Source organism: Magnolia sinica, chromosome 6 (genome assembly GCF_029962835.1).
Source record: "Magnolia sinica isolate HGM2019 chromosome 6, MsV1, whole genome shotgun sequence".
NCBI classification, from domain to species: Eukaryota; Viridiplantae; Streptophyta; class Magnoliopsida; order Magnoliales; family Magnoliaceae; genus Magnolia; species Magnolia sinica.
Window position 1 is genome coordinate 67,655,213 of NC_080578.1, and position 15,361 is coordinate 67,670,573.

A 15,361-nucleotide genomic window follows, 5' to 3' on the forward strand; every position below is an offset into this window, starting at 1 on the left:
TGATTTATGGCATTGTATCCTCGGCATCTAATATTTGGCTAGCTTTGACTCATCATTTGTATAACGGATTTGCATTGTGTACACTGATATTGTATGACTCATGGACTTGTCAGTACTTCCGCTTACTCTGATATTGCTTACTTGGCACTTACCTTATGCACACACTTTCACCACTCACTAAGCTTTCTATAAGCTTATGCACGATGGATGTGTGCAGGTGCCGTTAGGTTACAACAGCATTGAGCTTGGAGCGTGCAGCGAACTTATGAAGCTTTGATTTTGACATATGTATTTCCCTTTCAGCACTATATTCAACTGTTTATATTAGTAGATATGTGATGATGATGTTACCTTTGTGACTTGGGTAAACTTATGGTTATGCTTATTATGAGTTAAATGTACATTGGAAAATCTTCCTTGTAGGATCCCAGGATCGGAATCTGGCGTATGGACGCTGGGAGCCGAGAATGGGGTACTACGGAGGCTGTCGGCACCAGATTCGGTGATCGAAAATTTTGTGAGCCCAGTTTCAGAGTTTGGGGCGTGACACTCCCACTAGCTAGTATATTACATTTTGACTTTGAAGAATACGGTCCAATGAGATCACAACTTACCAAGGAAAAGATGAAGTCTAGAATTATACAGAAGGACTTTTTGGTTTGTCTCAAAAGATTTCTGAAGAATGTTCTGTCATGAAACACATTCATCTTGTTCTTGTAAATCATAGAATTCTCATATGCATCGTTCCATATTTCTTTCAGTTCATTCAATTGTAATTTGCACAACGAGCAGAATTGTCAAGATTGAAATTAAAATTCTTTATCGCCCAATAAGCTTTATGCTCCAGCTTCACAGGCAAGTGGCAAGCCTTCTCATAGACAAGTCTAAAGTGAGACATTCCAACAGGGGTCTTGTATGTCGTACGGTAAGCCCATAATGCATCGGTCAATTGAATTGACCAATCCTTATGATCTGGGTTAACCATTTTCTCTAAAATTTGTTTGATTTTCCTATTTGAAATTTCAGCTTAGCCTCTTAATTGAGGATGATAGGGGGTACTCACTTAATGAGAAATATCATGTTTCTTCATTAAAGCTTTAAATGGTGTATTACAAAAGTTAGATATTCCATCACTTATGATGACTCGACGTGTTCCAAACTTGGATAATATGTTATCTTTTAAGAACTTAATGACCGTGCGGTGGTCGTTATTCTGGCATGAAATTGCCTCAAACCATTTTGATGCATAATCAACAGTAAGCAGAATATATACATTTCCAAAGTATTGGGGGAATAACCCCATGAAATCGATACCACAGCAATCAAATACTTCAATGATAAGAATGGGGTTCAACGGTATCATATTTCTATGGGACAATCCTCTCAATTTCTAACAACGCTCACACGCCATCTCGATTGACATAGTCTTAAAAGGTTCAACCCTATATGTCGATAGTCTATCTGGATTTGGAGGAACACACATCAGACTACGTAGTGGATTTTTTTACTCAGGCACCTGTTGGGGTTGCAACTCCTTGTGAGTAGAAGGCTTGTTAGCCACGACAATGACTGTTAAAGTATTACGACTGTCACGCCCCAAACTCAGAAACTGGGCTCACAAAATTCCCGATCGCCGAATCCGGTGCTGACAGCCTCTGTAGTACCTCATTCTCGGCTCTCAGCTCTATACACCAAATTCTGATCCTGGGATCCTACAAGGAGGATTTTCCAATGTACATTTAACTCGTAATAAGCATAACCACAAGTTTACCCAAATCACAACGGCAACATCATCATCACATATCCACTAATATAAAATCTTGAGTACAATGCTGAAAGGGAAATACAAATATATATATCGAAAATCAAATCTCCAGAAGACCGTTGTATGCTCCAAGCTCAATGTTGCTACAACCTAACATCACCTGCACGCATCTATCGTGCATAAGCTTATAAAAAGCTTAGAGGGTGGTGTAAGTGTGTGTACAAGGTAAGTGTCAAGTATGCAATACAGTGCCATAAATCATGCAATATCAGAATAAGCAGAAATACTGACAAGGTCATGAATCATACGATATCAGAGTAAGCAGAAATATTGACAAGTCCATAAAAATATCATCAACCGCATCCAGAATATACGATGAAAAGACATAGCAAGCCAATGTCATAGATTGGGAGAAGTAATGTAATCGGCTATGAAATGCGGAAACATAATGAACCAGATATCTGATATCGAGGATTCAATACAATATGTAATTTGGAAGAGCTACGAATACCATCAGCCTCATCTAGGTCATATAAATGCAGAAACATAGCAACCCAAAATGCCATATGCCGAGGATGTAATGCAACAAGCAATATGTGGTGCGAATGAAATGACCAAGCTCAGTGTGAAGTCGGGATGATAGTGCGTAGTATAGCAGGCTATGGGGTCCATCACAAGGGACTTCTATCCAAACTATTCCCATACCTGATTTGGATAGTCAAACCCAATGTGGTAAACTCCTGATCTCATGTTATTCACGCGCCCCAACCGAAATCCTAGCCATTTCGAAGGCATACGTAACAAATAGTTACGCACCACCAGCCTGAGTGGATAGTGAATGAATAAATGAATGAGTATGCAACTCCTGCTCAATAAGTCCACATATCAGTACGGTTCCTCTCTAGGAAATCACCGAGGTCTAGTACACTCTACATGCAAATCGCCGCCCACTAACGCGGGACCAGGCAAGTGGAAGAGACCTCCCTATCTGCCTAGCCAGTAGTCAGCCAATATCTACTCGGCACGTCAATAGCAGACCCATTCATGAGCTGGTCAAACTCAGCCTAGCTATACCCCCTACCCTCGGGCAGGTACGACCACACCCCCTCCCAACTGACCACGACAGTGAGAGATGCGGCCTCCTGGTATTCGGCACTCGGGCGCTCATGTATCCACTCGGTCTCGACGTTGGGGCGTCTCCTGGCTTCAGAGGTTTTGGGATTTTCAGCCAGGTCCATCTATGACAGCCCGATGCTAATAACAGATTTTCAATGTCCCATCTGGCCATCCACGATGTGCCTGTGGAGGCTACGGCCCTGATGTCGCTAGGGCGTACAGTAATCACAACACACAATGCAAGATGCATGAGTCATACAATCCAGTCATGCATCAATCCTGCGCATACCATGCGATCATGTAAGATAACCTCCGCCTATCAGGGAGTCTCATAGCAACCTGCCCAATGACATATGCAATGGTCAACCACATCTCATATCAAACATACAGATGATGCGTGTGAGCATGTATCATGATGCTATGTAGTCACATACTCATAATCGATATCAATAACTATCATCGACAATCGACCCCGACAATGTAGACATTTAACCAACATTGCCCCTAAGGAATGGCCCACATAGAGCCTAACATATAGTGGACCCATAGCCTCACACAAAGGTCAAATATACAATACCATGGGCCTCGCTCAAGAGCTTAATACACATCACGATGGGTCTTTCACATGAGCCTAACATACATCGCAACAGGTTCCATTGTCTGGCCCTCAAATGCATCACAATGGGCCTCATCACATAGACTTCATATACACATTAGGCCTTAAACACGGGCTAAATACACGTCACAACAGGCCTCAAATACGGGCCGCATATACATCACATTGGACCTCAAACACGGGCCAAATGTACATCACAATGGGCCTCAAATACAGGCCACATATACATTACATTGGGCCTCAAACAATCGGCCTCGATATCAGGCTTCGACAATCAGAATCGGTAATTGGAATCAGCCTCGATAATTGACCTCGACAATCGGCCTATACAATCGGCCTCAACAATCGGAATCGGCCTCGATGATCGGAATCGGCAATCGGCCACATTAATCGAAATCAATCGATAATCGAAATCAGCAATCGGCCATGACAATCGGAATCAACAATCGGTCACAATAATCAGCCTCGATCATTAATCAGTAATCGGCCACAACAATCGGAATCGATCAATAATCAGCCTCGATGATTGGAATCGGCAATCAGCCACAACAATCGAAATTAATGAGAATGGGCCTAACAAAACCTAAGGGAAGGTCACAATGTGGATGTCTAACCATCATTGCCCATCAATGTAGACCTTTAACTAACATTGCTCCCAAGGAATGACGCTCATAGGGCTAATCGGATAGGGGCCCACAGCTTAGCACAAGGGCCTAATATACATCATCATGGGCCTCAATTACATCAAATGGGTTGAATCAAATGGGCTGATAAAATGGGCCGAATCAAATGGGCCGGTACAAATGGGATGAATCAATTGGGCCGAATCATATGGGCCAAGTCAAATGGGCCCAAACCAACCACACCATTCATCCATAGCTAGAGATCATTTTAGAGCATTATCACATAATGAATCATATCCCAAGGATCATCTGGACCATACCACAAATGGCAGTGGAGATAACTATTTTCACTGTTAAATAAATCACAAGGCCCACCATAATGTTTATTTTCCATCTATTTGGATCATAAGGTCACAAAGACCTGGATTAAGAGGAAAAACAAATTCCGTATTGGTCCAAAACTTCCGTGACCCCAAAAGAGTTTCAATGTTACACATTCAATCCCCACTGTCTTTGGCAATGTGGTCCACTTGATAATTAGATCTGTTTTATTTTTAGTCTCAAGCCTTAAGACGAGCTTGTGAAGTGGATGGATAGTTTGGATCTTACACATGACTAATGATCAGGCCCACACTTTTTGACGTTACTACAGTAGCTACGCAGTTGGTGTGACCCAACAATGGACGGTTGGACGAAACATATCCACCAAGGTGGGCCTGGTAGATGGATGGTGTGAATAAAGCACATACATCTTCGATGAGTCCCACGTCCCACATGTAGACGGTGAGGATACAACATATATATCGCGTGTGCCCCACTATCCCATACTGTCTGGACGGTGAGGATGTAACGCATTCATCATGTGAATCCCACCATCCCATATGTGTGGATGGTGGAGATCAAATACATAATTCAGGGAGGGATCCACGTGATGGCCCACAAGATATACACCAGCTATGTATCTAATATAATAATATAATATGTTATTATATTTTAAATACAACAGATATATAACTGGTGTAGGCATACACCAGCCTAACTTCTTTCACAAAGGTGGGTACCACGTGGGGCCCACCATATAATATTATAATATAATATAATATTATTATTATTATTATTATTATTATTATTTTCTACAAACGGTCCAGTAGCAACTGCTGCTGGACGTTCAAACTGAATGGACGGCGTTGGATATATAATAAATTCATCAATGTGGGTCCCACCATCCAAGGTCTGGACGGTGAGGACACCACATCATCATGGTGGATCTCACACGTATGGACCATGTGGGATAAAACTCATGTGTCCCACATGGCCCGTCAGATGGACGGCATAGGTATAGCACATACCACGTGCGTGGGGGGCTCACATGGCTTGGGACGTAAATACAACAACTATATACATGGTGTATGCGTACACCAACCAATCCTCTTGTAGGTGGGTCCCACGTGGGCCCACCATAACGTCATTTTTCCATCCAGTCTGTTCGTAAGGTCACAAAGACCAGAATAAGGAGGAAAAACAAATTTCATATTTAACCAAAACTTCTGGACCCAAAAAGGTATCAAAGGTAGACGTTCAATCCCCCATTGCTCTTGTAGTGTGGACCACCTGAATTCCATGTACGGCTGATTTTCAGGGTGACCCACTAATTAAAGGGGACCCATCAATTGCACGGTGTTGATGTTCAACTCACATCATGGTGGGGCCTGAGGTGGGGCCCAATGACCCTATGCCAACCCAAGCAGTGGACATTGCTTGCTGCAACGTCCTCTAGACACTGACAGCAACAGCGTCTGTTGTTGTATTTTTTTTAATTCTGAGGTTTTTCATAGGTGGGGCCCAAATCAAGGGGATCCAGTCCGTCGGCTGGGTTCTTAGGCTCGTGACGGGTCTAAGAAGCCCAATATTGGGTATGTTTTGATGCATAGAAAACATCGCAGTGGGCCCTAATAATTTTCACTATTAAAATAAAGTTTTAGATGGTGCGGCCTACCAGAGTTTCGGATTAACTTCATTTTTTAGCTCAACGCCTAAAATGAGCTGGGAAGTAGGGTGGACGGTGGAGATATAACACACATTTAGGTGGGGTCCGCTTCAAGCAAAATGGATGGAGGGTGTTGAATAATATGCCTCGTCAGACCTACAAAACTTGGTAACGTCAATACAGCAGCAATATAGATGCCAACCAATCAGCTTCCACGTGGTGGGTCCCACATGTGTGGTCCACGCATGGACGACATGGATATAATACATACTTCATAGGTGGGCCACATTCCATCACCCAAGGATAGAGAGAGGGAGAGATAGATAAGGAGAGAGAGAGAGAGAGAGAGAGAGAGAGAGAGATTGGAGTAGCGGAGGGACCCCGCCACTATGGGTCCCTCTTGATACAATTATACATCAAAATGGGTCCCACCATGTGGGCCCTCAAATCATCAAAATCAAAGAAATTTGATGCTATGAACACCCACCTTTGATCCTTCTTCCGCCAATGCATGCAAAAGCTCCAATGGAACACGTTTTAAGGGTTGAGATGAAACTTGGATGGTGGAGATGGAGGTAGGGAGGTGGGCCACACCAAGCTTTCTCTCATGGAGGTGAGCGTTGGATTGCTCTCATGGTGCTTGGGAGAAAAATGAGAGAGAGAGAGAGAGATGAGAGAGAGAGGTGATGTGAGTGATGGAGTGATGGGGAGAGGGATGGGTGAAGTGATGTGTACTTGACATGTAAGGGTGTGTAAGAGAAAGAGTTGACTTTGGGGGGTTGCTTGTACTGGACATGATGTGTACTTGATTGATGTGACATTTCGTAGAGATTCTCTCGTAATTACAAACGCGTGGTGTTTTCTCGAACTGAACGTGGGCCCACATCTCTTGGCTCGGGTATCACCTCGATGCGTAATACGCGGCGTTGGAACCGCAGCGATGACATGGTTACAAGAGTGCAAGTTTCAAGTCGAGCTGACCCTGATATACGGGACACGACTCAGGATCATGCGCAAACGCTGATAACATATTGTAGGTCGCCGGAATTCGATCGGGAGGACCACGGAAGCCTATGAATGGTACGAGTTAGGATACGACAGATCGCGGGTCATCGGAATTCAACCGGGAAGACCGCAGAAGCCTATAGAATGGTATAGGCTAGGATACGGGTCTCACAACGACCACTTATTCGGCTTATGATTCTAAATAATTACTGCATTGGCAAATATACTTATGTCAACCAAATATTATAGCAAACAAGTAATTTGTAGTCCTATTGGGCGTGTCAAAAAATTTTGGTCACTTAGTTTGTTTTTCATTGTGCGAGCATGCCAAAATTGATATAACGATTTGATCCAAACCGATCAACTTTGACCCTAAATGCTAAAATAAGCATATATGTCCAATATGAATGTATATGATCGGATTTTGAGAAGATTGACCACTTACTGAGACACTTGCAAAAGTTTATAATGATTAGACGATAATCGGATGGTGGGGTTCTCCATCTGTAGATGGGTTACTTTGTGTATTCCATAATAAATGACTTTCAGAATACTAGTGCAAATCAAACAAAAAAAAAACTCACAATCGGTCATTAGGGACAACTACACAAATGTGTCTTTTAAAAGAACTGATTGATATTGGATAAAGAACAAATCTAGCGTATGACATAGACTTAAATTACAGCTAAAGATTATGACTAAGAATTACCACTACTCACATGATCAAATGAGATAAAAGATAAATTGATAGATTTAATTAATTGTTATTGGTTGGTTGTTTTTTAAGATGATCCTTCTCCATCACATTCATCTGTTATTTATAGATTTCTATTATAGTTTATTCTTCCATATCGTTATTTTATTATTGCACGATTACAACAGTCCAAAAGCCTTTCTACATTCTTCTCTTCTTTATATCATTTTTTTTTTACGACATTTCCACTTTTGTCGGTCAATGCTTTGTTACCTTTGGTCACCTTGTATATCTTAAACAGCTTAAACAGCCCGATCGCATTTCTTATATATCAACTACAACAGTTCATCAACTATCCATTGACATTTAGAATTATATTTATATCAGTTGTAATCTTAAAAAAAAGGTACTCTAAATCTTTGAAAATATTTTTATCTACTTTTTATTCCTTTTACAATGCTAAGTGTCACCCTCGTATTAGCTTTCTCATAACAGTAATTAAGATACAACATATCCATGCTTCTTCCCAGCAAGAAGTCGGATACATCTTGGACGGTGTATTGATTGTCGAAATAGGTTTAATATCTCTTTAATTTATTATTGTATGAATATTTCATACATACGAGTTTTCAATAGTACACTGATTAAACCATTATAATCCTCGTGAACATTCTTTTAATATTTCATACGTACATTACCAATGTTGTATAGTAGGTGATAATGTCAGTGCGTGTTCCACGAGAAACTCCAAATCCTCGTGAGTATTCTTTTTTAGTCTCTGCAAGTTTTGGACCAGAGTCGGGTTTGCAATTATGAAAAATCAGGCTCATCCAGACCATTCGTCTGTTGCGTCCCACCATGAAAGTTTCCGACGGATGCCATCATCCAAGTTACGGATCACGCAACAATGGCTTCGAAATGTACGGACTTTTATGAATTGGGACTCCACGTTATGAACATCGACGGTCTCAGAAATCGGAATCACCCGATTCTGGCCTTCTTAAAAGAAGACTCGGGGAATCAACGACTTAGTTCGTCGACAAGCTTCCTCCCTCACTGGAACGGAATCGCATCCATCCGTAGATTCGCTGTCCCTGTCCGCGAGCCAAACGCGAGTAGTCATCCATATTTAAAATCATAAACGGAAGAGAGGAGAGTCCTCTCTCTCTCTCTCTCTGCATTTTCTCCTCTTTTCAATGGCAGCAACGCTCTTTACACCTCCAATTCCCGCCAAACCCCCCACAAAAAACCTCTTTTTCGGATCCTCGTCTTCTTTCTCTCCTCGCCTATTCCGTGGGCCCACCTCATCGCATCCCTTCATCTCAACCTCTGCAAGAGCTCTGGTCTCCCCAAACCCCCCAAGGGCTGCTGCAACGACAGCCATCGATGTCGATAACGCCACTTCCGTCGGAAAATCCGCACCGTCCTTGCCCTTCCGCGTCGGCCACGGTTTCGATCTTCACAGGCTCGAACCCGGATACCCTCTCATCATTGGCGGCATCAATATCCCCCACGACAGAGGCTGTGAAGCTCATTCAGACGGTATACAGTTGGCCAGAGTCTTTTTTTTTTTTTCTTGGTAATTTCAAGTACAATTCAAGGATGTTTTGAGTAATCTGTGGATTGGTGCAGGCGATGTTTTGCTTCACTGCGTGGTTGATGCTATTTTGGGGGCGTTAGGACTGCCAGATATTGGGCAGATATTCCCAGACACCGATCCGAAATGGAAGGGCGCAGCATCTTCTGTCTTCATGAAAGAAGCGGTATGCTTTCCGAGATTTTTCATTATGATTTAATTTTAAATCATTAGGTTTTAGATTTTATTTATTTATTTTTTTTTCAAAGAGCTTTGAGATTTGATTTGATTTTATTTTTTTTCCTTCATATTTTTGGTTCATTATGATCTCAACTCCTAACCTGAAAATTTGCAAAAATCAGTAATGGATTATCTTGTTCACTAAATTCAACCATTTTTAGGATGAATTTTTTTATTTATTTATTTATTTTTTAATGTACTGATGATGATCGGAAGCCTGATATGACATGATGTACATATCTGATCGTATTCTTGTGGATTGTTTTTATTTTAGGGATGAGATGACAGTTTGCCCGGCATATGTTTCTACCCTAACCATCCAAATTGTGGGGGCCAATTATTAGTGGGGCATTGCATTAGAATTACAATGGTCAAATGATTCTAACTGTACAAATTGATGTAGAGGGCCCAGAGATGGACCAGAGAAGGCCCAATCGGAGGTGGAAGTGATTAGGACCGTCATAACCCTAAAACAAGCATATCTCATAAACTGGAATGAGTTATTCGATGTACCATGTATGATTTTGGGGTGGGAGAAGCTACTTTAGCCACCCGCTACGCAGGGTTGCCCATGCCAAATTTGCGAGATTCCATCATATTGACGATCGAAAATCCATTTTAATTTCGTTTTTACTATTTATAGTAAGTTTTAGTTCGATCATAACTCTTGATCTTTTTGAGCTTTAGGAGTCGTGCCCAACATGAAAAGGGCTTAGAAAAATTAGGAGAATGATGTGGTTAGGCCACATTAGACACTTACTATTTTTGGCCGAAAACAATGAAGTCTAGTAGAAATCATGATCATCTATAAATAGTAAGTTTGCTATTTATAGCAAGTCACGTTTTTAGGGAGTTTGAGTTAGAGTTTGATTCTGAAACTTCTTCCTAGGTTCGAGATTACTATTAAAATGGTTGTAATTTCGTTTTTATCATCAATCAATCTATTTTCGAATTTATTAGAATTTATTTCTATTTCTCCTCGTGGATTCAAGGAATCTCCGTGACGAGTCCAGAGAAGCTCCGTGGATTCAGAGTAATTATCCCCCTGAGGAAGACGGTGATCGACCTCATCACATCCATCCATGCATCACAAATGGAGGCCATTTCATGGACTGTTATACATCAATTGGTCAGTAGTCCAAATTCAACGGGGCAAACTCATATGGATAGTATTGTCAATTCTATGTGATTTTTAGCCTGTGCTTTATGTATAATGGGGCCTACAACTTGGATGGCCTATGTTGATGTGCATGTAGGACAATGGTCCGATGGATGAGTCGCTTACTTTGGGTTCCTTTTGATTTGCAAACAAGTAACTTCGATGGGATGTGAGTCCCCACTTAATTTTGATGGGTTCCTTGAGTGTTAGTCATGCAATAGGTATGTTGTTTACCAAACATACTTATGCATTGAACTTTGATGGGCCATAATTTTGAGTGTTAGTCATGCTATAGGTATAGAGGTGTACACAAGTCAAACTAAGTCGAACTTGGCACAATTCGGCTTGGCTAGCAGCCAACCCCAACTCGAACTTGGCTCGGTCCTCGAGCTTGACTGGCCAGCTCGGCTCGGTTTGGTCAACAACTCGGGCCAGTTTGAGTTGAGTTCGAGCCTATACGACATTTTCTCAAACACATAGAATGCATCTTCAGTCTCCCACAGAATGTAAAATAGTAACAACACTTTGCAGGCATTTTATCAAACACTCAACAAGCAGCATCAAAATCAAGAAACGAGGGCAGTCCTACAATGTAAAGTTTTTTTTCAGGGTGATTTGTTTCTTCAATCTTCCCTCGAATGCCCATTTCAAGAATACCCTGATATGAGGGCAGTCCAAGAAACAACATTTCGTTGAGTCATTTCATCAAACACTCGGCGAGCAGCATCAAGATCAAAATAACTAAGTCATCGAGCCGATTCGATCCAAGTCGATTCAAGTTGGGGTTCGAGCTGAGTCGAGTCGAGCTCGGGCGAGCTCGACCTCGGCTTGAAATTTTTTTGAGCTCCAAAAACCAGCTCGAGTCGCTCAGAATCCAGTTTCGAGCTGAGGCGAGTCAAGCTTTTTCTAGTTGAGCAAGCTGACTGAGCTAAGTCGACTCATGTAAAGCTCTATATAGGTATGTTGTTTAGCAAACATACTTATGATGGGCCATAATTTTGATATCAATAAAATTTCTCTCCCTCTCTACTCTGGTGTTCTTGGCGAGGATTTTTATTATTATTATTATTTATTTATTTAATTTCTTTGCAGTTTGGGTATCAAGATCTCATTGACTCAATAACCAGGTTGCACCAAGGAGTCATAGGCTCATGGCCAATAAACATCGGGTAAAATAATTAAAGAAAGAGGTTGCATTACCGGTGGAGTAATTAGTACATCTGGCGATGTTTCCAAAGGGGTGGGAGTTATTTCTTAAGGGGATCGAACTCATAGAATGAAATGGAGAGAGTGAGATTTTGGAAGGACCAATGATTAGGGGATTCTTTCTTAGTGTTGAAGTTCCCAAGTCTTTATATTAAAGTCCTAGATTGAATACTTTTTTGAAAAAGAAGTGTTGGATGAAATTGAGTATGGGGCATCATATTGAGAAGAATTATGAAGTTGACATTTTGAAATTTTACTGGGGACTCTAGAAGGGGTGATCATTCCTTTGGATGGATCACATGAGAGGTTGGGCCCCATCCCTCATGGTGCCTTCTATACCAAAGCTTTCATCAAGGCTCTTTGCCCAGCAAGCCATGACAGTTTTCAGTGTGAAAAGGTACGAGTGTATCCAACTCCACCAGGATTTGCGGCCTTTTGTTGGACACACTTGGCTATCAAAATCCTAAGCTTGGATATTGAAAAGTGTGGAATCATCCTAGTAGTTATGGAATGTAGAGGAACTAACCATCATTTTCTCCCTAGTTCATAGGCTAGCAAAGTAACATCATTTGAATTCCATGCATGTCGGTAAGTCTGGTTGCCGACTCAGTTGGAGTTTAGTCATCTGATCAAGGATAGGGGAAACATGTTGTGGAGTGGGCTCTCCTTTAAGCCTAAAGGAAATGTGTTGTGGATCATGCTCCCCTTCATTATTATGAGTTTTTTTAATTATTCTATGCCTAGGGGATTTGGAAGGAATGCATTAAATAATCCACGTGGCAACATTTCCACAGATGAAAATAGTTGGCAACTGAAGCACCAACTAAAGTGGTGGTTTTGCATGCCTTGTTCGAGATGTTGGGATTCTGTTTGAACATTTCAACTGATAATCACCCATTCTCAAATGCACTTGCAGTAGCGAAATGTTTATTTCTATGTTGGATGAATACACAATTTATCTTGGGTGGTAGATCATCATTCTTAGTTGAAATTACTGGTCCAATTTGCTACACAAACCATTGGATCTTTTTCACAACACTGGGTCTGTTGGCTAGTCAAAATACCCACAAATCTGGCCATCGTTCACTTAGCAAATGGTGGTGACCCCATGCACATTTGCCACAGTACTAATTTGTGGCGACTCATCCACAGTAAATATGGCATGGATGCAGGCCAACCCATACCATCTAAATCATGGGCGTCAATGTGGATGAAGCAGAGCCTGCCAATTACATGGATTGGATGGTTTTGACTATCTGATTCTTTTGAATTTGACTTATACCACTTCATTTGACTGTCCATTTGATTGTCACCAATCAGATGGTTAGCATATTCCCAATCAGTTTGATTTGCAGGCGGAACTCCATACACACTGGGAGACTGCAATTAAGAGTCTGCTAGTGCTTCCTGGCAAACTCACATTGGACCTAGCACTAGTTCATGACATAGTCTGAAAAGCATCAATATGGGAACTGCAGCAAGTAGCATTCTTTAGTTTAGCTTTTGAGATGCATACTGGTATCAATGTAAGGTTACACTGATACTGGGAAGATTTGGGGCCCACATTGTATATTTATCACAGCCACCCTCCTGTCTATCAGATGCATCTCATCAGGTTGCCCCCAGGGTCCGAAAATCAGTTCGATCTAAAACGCTGGTGGACCAGCATGGATTCACACCCAGGATCACACGAGTTGCAGAACAGCATTCCACCCCCACCCCTCCATCCATGGCACATGAAGCATCAATGGGCATCTAATGCGAATCAAGGGTGAGCATCCCCTCTCAACCTGCCCCCTGTGATGTGGCCTATCTGAGACTCCTTTTGAGATATGTTTTGGACCCTGGGGATTGATGTGAGGCGATGCATCATATGGTCAGGACGGATGCTGTGAATTCATCACGTGGGCCTCATTTATGCCTGGTATCACTGGAGTTTATGGTGGTAGATGTACTACCAGAGCATACCCCTTTCTCACCCATGTTTCCATTGAATGGAGCTTATTTGAGGCTTTACTGATGGTTTCGAGCTCCTTCATGTATCTGATTCCCATTGCTTCTTAAGAAACTGCCAGGTATAGGATATCAATGTATACAATTCAGGTGATTAGATTCATTGACTCATCCTCCATGATCTTATTCCATTTCAGGTGAGGCTAATGCATGAGGCAGGGTATGAGCTTGGAAACTTGGATGCTACCTTAATTCTTCAAAGACCAAAACTGAGCCCACACAAGGAGTCCATCAGGGCCAACCTGTGTGAGCTGCTTGGAGCAGACCCATCCGTCGTTAATCTTAAAGCAAAAACTCATGAGAAGGTTGACAGCCTTGGAGAAAATCGAAGTATTGCTGCTCACACTGTCGTCCTTCTGATGAGGAAATGATGTCCCTTCCAAAGCATCATACTGAGAAGTGAGATTTGTATTTAATTACCATGTTGCATATGGATTTCAAAGTTGTTTTTGCTCTGCCATCAGGGCTGTGGCCAGGATTATGCTATCTATTGGGGCATGTTTGAGTAAGCTCTTTCTTTCTATGTGCCCTTCTTAAAGTAATAGATTTTAATGAAATCCTTAATTTGTTGCACCTACTTAGTTGATGATGGAATGATGTCAGGTAAATTACTTTCCAAGGTTTGTCAAGAGAGCCCACAGCTACATGTGCCAACTCAGCACATGTGTGGGGGCAAAAAAAGCCTTGCATCAGATGGCCTGGACCAAAAAACAGGCTTGTCTACTCATCAGGTGGCCACATGAATGAAAACAATGGGGACGACAACATTCAACATTTTATGTGTGGCCTGTCTGATGCATTGTCCTGATTTTTGGGGCCAGGCCATGGATATGGCGTGCCATTCCTGATACACGGCTAAGTTGTTCCATGTGCTGGTATGATTGGCTTGTGACCAGATGTGATAGGTGCTTGTGGGCTTAATAGTATTGTTATTTATTTATTTATTTATTTATTATTATTATTATTATTATTATTATTTTGTTGCTACCTCTGAACTTAAAAGCAAATGATGACCTGATTTATCACGAGAGGTATCAAAATCCATTCTCTTTTATAATCTGGTGGAGTTAGTATACAATTCCTGATGCACAGTACCCTAACAGTGATCCAAACGGTTGGGATCATGGATATGCATGAGCCAAATAAACTTTCTTGTTGCAGCATGGAATGTATATGTCTGTTCATGGATATTGTAGCCAACCTCTTGACTGCGTTCTTGCCATTGCTAGCATGGAATCAAGCGAGTTGTGTCATTTCCAAGGGTTAAAATGGGTGCATCATGTATGGCATCGTCCATGACTGATGCCCTATCCATGTCGTATCATCCATGATCGATATCCTATACATATCAGACCATGTTC

The 15,361-nt window shown here is 41.7% G+C and overlaps 1 protein-coding gene across 1 annotated transcript; it reads left to right on the plus strand.

Annotated features, from left to right (window-relative positions):
- Positions 1-8,864: 8,864 nt before the first annotated feature.
- On the plus strand, positions 8,865-14,573 carry LOC131248828 (2-C-methyl-D-erythritol 2,4-cyclodiphosphate synthase, chloroplastic-like). The gene is made up of 3 exons (XM_058249296.1): positions 8,865-9,348; positions 9,439-9,569; positions 14,138-14,573. Exons 1-3 carry the CDS (start codon positions 9,003-9,005, stop codon positions 14,369-14,371), a joined length of 711 nt encoding a protein of 236 aa, XP_058105279.1. The 5' UTR covers positions 8,865-9,002; the 3' UTR covers positions 14,372-14,573.
- The last annotated feature ends 788 nt before the right edge of the window (positions 14,574-15,361 follow it).

Excerpts from the sequence above, each read along its gene's own strand:
- LOC131248828 (XM_058249296.1), top strand. The coding sequence starts at position 9,003 with ATGGCAGCAACGCTCTTTACACCTCCAATTCCCGCCAAACCCCCCACA. Across the intron at positions 9,349-9,438 it reads CTGTGAAGCTCATTCAGACG|GCGATGTTTTGCTTCACTGC; the intron begins GTATACAGTTGG and ends GGATTGGTGCAG. Across the intron at positions 9,570-14,137 it reads CTGTCTTCATGAAAGAAGCG|GTGAGGCTAATGCATGAGGC; the intron begins GTATGCTTTCCG and ends ATTCCATTTCAG.